At 38.6% G+C, this 6,140-nt stretch overlaps 1 protein-coding gene across 1 annotated transcript; it reads left to right on the forward strand.

Annotated features, from left to right (window-relative positions):
- The first annotated feature begins 620 nt into the window (after window positions 1-620).
- On the forward strand, window positions 621-3,941 carry LOC114905766 (E3 ubiquitin-protein ligase RLIM-like). Its single transcript, XM_029240162.1, is given in 3 exon segments — window positions 621-639; window positions 642-863; window positions 2,212-3,941. Coding segments are annotated over 3 exon segments (1,971 nt in total).
- The last annotated feature ends 2,199 nt before the right edge of the window (window positions 3,942-6,140 follow it).

A 6,140-nucleotide genomic window follows, 5' to 3' on the forward strand; every position in this document is an offset into this window, starting at 1 on the left:
ACACTAAAGAGACTCAGCTAGGGCCCTGGTAAATTATCAAAAATTGTGGGCTTTCTTAGTGAGAGTCTATGATTTGAGAAATTCATGAAGAGAAAAGGCGGAGGTCCCTGGGCACCTGAAAATGAGAATTGCTGCATTTAACTAGGCTGACTTTGGCATGGCATTTTGAAGAAGGCAGTCATATGTAATGTAACGAATAAATAGAGCATATCAGAGCCTGAAAACGCCTCCTGAAAACCTGAGAATAGGCTCATGTGGGTGAAACGAGGTGAAGGATGGTGCTTGGTACACTATAAACCCTCAGTAACATTGGCTGGTTTTGAATGAAATGAAACCTAACCTGAATCCAGTCCCTACTCGGTAACAGTGGGGAAGATAATGGGTGCCTAGGCAACGTCTAGCAATTTCCGGGATAGAGGCGGCTCCCAACTGTTCCGTCACCAGGGGCTACAGAACAGAGTCGGGCCGGGAGAAGGGAGGAATCTACGCGGAGCGTCATCCGACTGCGTCGGAACCGGACACTCTGGCCGGAAGTAGAAAGCGAAGAAAACTAAATGACCGTTGGTGAATTTCAACACTTATGTCGTGAATTTCAGATAATTTTCCACTTGTTTATTAAGATGGAAAACTCGGATTCCAACGTGAAGAAGATGGAGTTTCGGCCCAACGCATAAGTCAAACGGACCGATTGGTTTGGGAAGAAGATTTCTCCAGGTTCGTAAATAATCTGAGTGAAGAAGATTACAAACTTATGAGAGACAACAATCTTCTAGGCATTCCAGGTGAAAGTACAGAAGAAGAGTTGCTGAGGAGACTTCAGCTAATTAAAGAAAACCCACCACAAGACTCAGATGAAAATACAGGTATATTTTGCTTTTGGAGGGAATAGGATGGGATGAATAAGGAACTTCATAATAGTAAATAGTAACTTCATAATAGTAAATAGTAGATTATACAGAAGTGACATAAATTAATTTGGTAAGTAACTTCTCATAAAAAGAACTGGCATTTACTTGATTTTTGGTGAGAATGTCAAGGTATGCTTGTTTTCCTGATTCACATTTGGGTTGTTTTAATTGGGAAACAGTGTGAAGTAGCCTATTTGTATTTTTCTTGGTTTTCTACCTCAGTTGAAAGTCCCTCCTACTTCCTGAATTATTTTTTCTACATAGACATGTAAAAAAAAGCAAACAGAAATATTTTATATTCTAATCAAGTGGTTCTCAACTGGGGACAATTTTGCTCTCTCCAACACCTGGGGACATTTGACAATGGCTAGAGATATTTTTGGTTGTCACAGGGGAGGCATGGGTGTTACTAGCATCTAGTGGGCAGAGGCCAGGGATGCTGCCAAATATCCCACAATGCACAAGATAGCTCCCCAAAACAAAGAATTGTCCGGCACCAAAATGTCAATAGTGCTAAGGCTGAGAAACCCTGCTCGAACCTCAGGTCTGGTGCCTTCTCTCCCAGTGTGAAGTAGAGGATTTTACTGTCTAATGAAGAGGATACTATAATACTTTGGTTCTTGAATATGGTCTTATATGTACCATGCTAGGTTCAGTCTATTCATTTGATCTGACCTTCAATTTAATGTCAATTAAAAATCTTGGTAACATTAAGAAGTATTCAAAATTCAAACTCTTTTAAACCTGTAAAACTTGTTTATGTTTGGGCAATAATCTTATATTTTAAAACAGCTTATATATTATCAAAAGCACATAAATGAAGAGCCTAGAAATAGTAATGTTGGAGACTAATGAAAATTAGACAATAATGTAAATTGAACTAAAATATTAGCATTGTACCTTAACTGGTGTTTACCTTGTTTAATTGTATTAGTGTTTTGACAGAGGACTGAAAAAAAAGTCTCTTGACATTCCTCCTACAGTGGTACACAGGGCTGTGTATATGATGAAATACTGAAAAATAGACTTCCTCCAGATTCCCTTTTTAAAAAATTCTCTAAGTTTATCTAGGATTAGCTCACTCTTTTCAGATGGAATTGAAACTTTTCTACCTTTACTTATAAATCTAGACAGTGTAGTTTATAAAATATTAACTCTATAAATGTGAAATCAGTTTAAAACACCTGAGTATTTAAGTTCTCATTTTTTGTTTGTTTTTGAAACAAAGTTTCAGAGTGCTATTTTATGATGGTTCTAATTTGGTAGTTCTTTTATGCACCCTCCCCATTTTTTTTGTTAACAGATAGAGGAGACTCTTCAGATGATGTGTCTAGTGGTGACTCTACAATAGACTGGCTTAACTGTTCTGGACAAACTGAAAATATGACAAGTGGACAAAGAGAAAACCAATTTTGGAGAGAAGAGAGCCAAATTAATCCTAAAAGTGATCAGTTCAGATTCAGTTTAGAAATAAATTTTAACCTTGATAATGGGAGTCCAAATCCAGAGAATGAATATGTAGCATCTGCAAGACTTCCCAGAAGAGAAAATATGGAAGACAGCCAAAGGCAAGTGGACAATCCACAATCTGAATCAATATTTACAAGACCATCTATGTCTGAACAAGATACAACTGAAACATTAATGGAATTCCCACCTATCAGAAGTCAGAGAAGAGCAAGAAGTAGGAGCCCAGAGTATCGGAGAACCAGAGCAAGAATTGAAAGTTGGTCGCCTCCACGTTCACTTAGGGAAACTGTACAAAGACTTAATCATAGTATACCATCTCAGACTTTTGAGCAGCCTCTGGTAAGTGAGAATGCGAGATTTTCTAGAACTGAGCACCAAGAAATATTGAGACAGCAAATGACTGGATTTGAGTTGCAAAACAGTGGTCTTATTGAAACTTCTAGAACAAGGAATGCCGTTCATGGAGAAAATTCTCCAGATACAACCAGCAGTGGTGAATCTTGGGGAATGAGGAAAATACATCCAACCATACCCTTCAATCTTGAAGTAGGACAAGGTCATTCTGGAGCATATTCTCAGAGAGACAGCAGAGCTAGTAGAACTCAGTTAACATCTGAGACACCAAACAACACTGTCACTTCTGAAAGTGAACGAGGACTGAGGCATATGTATTCACATTCTGAGCAGGCAGATGTGAGAGCTTATGTCAATACCATCAGAAATCCCATTTGTAAAATTTTAAATACTAGCTTAAATGATACAACATCTGTTCCAATTCAGAGCATGTTAAGGCAGACAATGACAGAATTTAGTAACTCAAGTAACCTTATGGACATTAACAGTAATTTAGAGCACAGTGTCTCACCTCCAAGTCAAAACATGGAATGGCCAGAGTCACCAAATAGAAGAGATGATCCTAATGGTAGTAGTAGTGGTAGATTTTGTTGTGATTCAAATCCTAGCTATGATACCCATTCAAGTTCCACACTGATTTGTCATTCAAGACCCAATTGTATGTTTAGTTCCAGTTCTAGTCCTATTTCCAGTTTCAGTCCTATTTCCAGTTCCAATCCTATTTCCAGTTCCAGTACTATTTCCAGTTCCAGTACTATTTCCAGTTCCAGCTCAAGTGATGAAAATTCAGGAAATAGCTCACTGATGTTTGAAGGCAGTGAAGAAAGAAACTTATCATCAGACGTATCATCAGAGACCACGCAAGGGAGTAGACGAATGACCCCAGTAATATTTAATGAAAGTGACTCTGGGCCCTCCCATAATCTGCAACAGTTTTTCCTCTTAAGTGGAGATAATCTATACCCAACTACAGGACTCACCAAAGCACAGATTGACAACTTGGCTGTAAGATCTTTTGGTGAAAATGATGCATTAAAAGCCTGTAGCATTTGCATTACAGAGTACACAGAAAACAGCAAGCTTCGCATCCTACCTTGCTCCCATGAATATCACATTCACTGCATTGATCGCTGGCTGTCTGAGAGCTCTACCTGTCCTATTTGTCGTGAGCAAGTAGTGGATTCCAATGAGAGTGAAAATTCTAATTGAGATCTGAATTCTCAGCAATATAAAGTGTTATAGGGCTTCCCTGGTGGCGCAGTGGTTGAGAGTATGCCTGCCGATGCAGGGCACACGGGTTCGTGCCCCGGTCCAGGAAGATCCCACATGCCGTGGAGTGGCTGGGCCCGTGAGCCATGGCCGCAGAGCCTGCACATCCAGAGCCTGTGCTCCGCAATGGGAGAGGCCACAACAGTGAGAGGCCCACGAACCACACACACACACAAAAAAAGAAGCAATTTAAGACTATATTAGAGTCATTCACATAAAGAAGTCATGTTACATTCATAGAATGCCATTAAAAGCTTTGAAACCCTTCTCTTCCTATCTCTCTCCACAGCAGTTTATCCCACCTCCCTAACACTACCTTAAAGTTTCTCCTATTCCCCACTACCAATGTATCAGTCAGTTCTAGCTAAAAACTGATGGGACACTTTAAAAGAGTGATGGAATAGCATTTAATGAAGAGACTAAAGTGTGTAAAGAATGAAGGGAAACCAAGAGACGATGAAGTACCCTGAGGCTAGCAACTGTGAGAAGCCAGTATTATAACCACTAGGTTTGAAGGGGCATAGAGAGATAGCAGTTCCTGCAACCCAGAATGTCTTAGAGTTTTAGTAGAAGTCCACCCAACAAGAGATGTAACCTTAGAAAATCCCATCCACTGCCAACCTAAAGTTTGGAAGGGGGCAGATCATGGAAATAAATGCCCTTACCTTCTTTCCTCCTGACTTCTAATCTCTTGTCAGTAGTTCATATTAGCCAAACCCAACCTGAAGACACAGAGAGACTGGTCGATGAAGCTGATAAAGGTCAGCCTCCTGGAATCACGGAGCAGGGTTAGGAAGGATGGCGAGTAGATCTGGTAAGCAAATTAGAGACCATCTACCACAACCAGTATTCCCAACTCTCTTCAAACCCAGTCTGTGTATGCTTTCTTGCCTCTTCCGCTTGTTCTCTATTCCACTCTATGACTCAGCTATTTAACAACCCTCTCTATTTTCCTTTCATCTACTCAGATCTTGTATTTTTAAAAGTGATAAGATGACAAAGCCTTAGAACTTAATTACCTTTCTCTTAAACACGTCACACTTCAATTTGCTGTGATTGTAAACAACTAAGGAAAAATGGCAGTTATAGGTATGTCTTTAATTTTTGCTTCTTAAATATATTCAAGCTTCAATTTCTTTCTATATATGTTTAGTTCATACAATTAATTTTTAAAACAGATTCTGATTTCTTATAAAAGGTTTTATGGTTTATATATGACTCTTAATCCTTGTGTGAATGACCCAAAGTACCCAATTGCTGCTTGGAGCCTCACAAGCTGCAATATGAAAGCCTTAAAGGTAAAACTTGGCTTCAAAAAAACATGTCTACATAGTTCAATTCTAATTGTCCCCAGTAAAACCATCACCCAAAACCCTGAGTATTTGAAATCAAAATTTAGGTCATGCTTCCTTCCAACCTAAACATAGTGAAGGATTTTTCTCCTAATTCAGCCTGAAAACTATTTTTGGGGGGTTGTATTGGCCAGTCCAGCAAATTTTACTTAAAATTTTCAATCCTGGTATAGGTGAGAGTACATTGTATTATAACCTAAAGCAATAATCAGAAATTTTGTGCAATGTGCAACCTATACAAATGTAGGCAGTGTTAAGTATAAACCTCTAAAAAGTTAAAGTCAGAAACATCACTGACCTTTATTTTCTATGTGAATTGCTGGCAGCCACAGTATTTGCACATAACTACAAAATATAAATGGGGAGTGGTGGTGAAGTTTTTTAAAACATCTTTGAGGTAGCATATTTTTCACACAGAAGATATCTGCATGGCCAGAAATGAAGGCTTGGATCAAACCTCTGAAATTTACATTAACTTCTGAAAGTTGTTTGAATATTCTGATTTTTATGAAGTATTTTTGATATCAGATATACTTCATTTAAAGTGAGTGGAATAATTATAACAGTAGTTGGCTTTCATACTATCCTAACAGATTAAAACCTTCCAAAGGATGATAATTGCTTAATTAATGCTTCAGTACATTCACATGCACCTTCTGTGGTCGACAGAATTCTAAGATGATGCCCAATGATCCTTGTAGTAGCCCCTCCCCTTGAGTATGAGACCTGTGAATGTGATGGAATATCATTCCCATTATTAGATTATGATATATAGCACAGTTGATTG

Source organism: Monodon monoceros, unplaced genomic scaffold (assembly GCF_005190385.1).
Source record: "Monodon monoceros isolate NGI ecotype Baffin Bay Population unplaced genomic scaffold, NGI_Narwhal_1 Super_Scaffold_22, whole genome shotgun sequence".
Taxonomy (NCBI): domain Eukaryota; kingdom Metazoa; phylum Chordata; class Mammalia; order Artiodactyla; family Monodontidae; genus Monodon; species Monodon monoceros.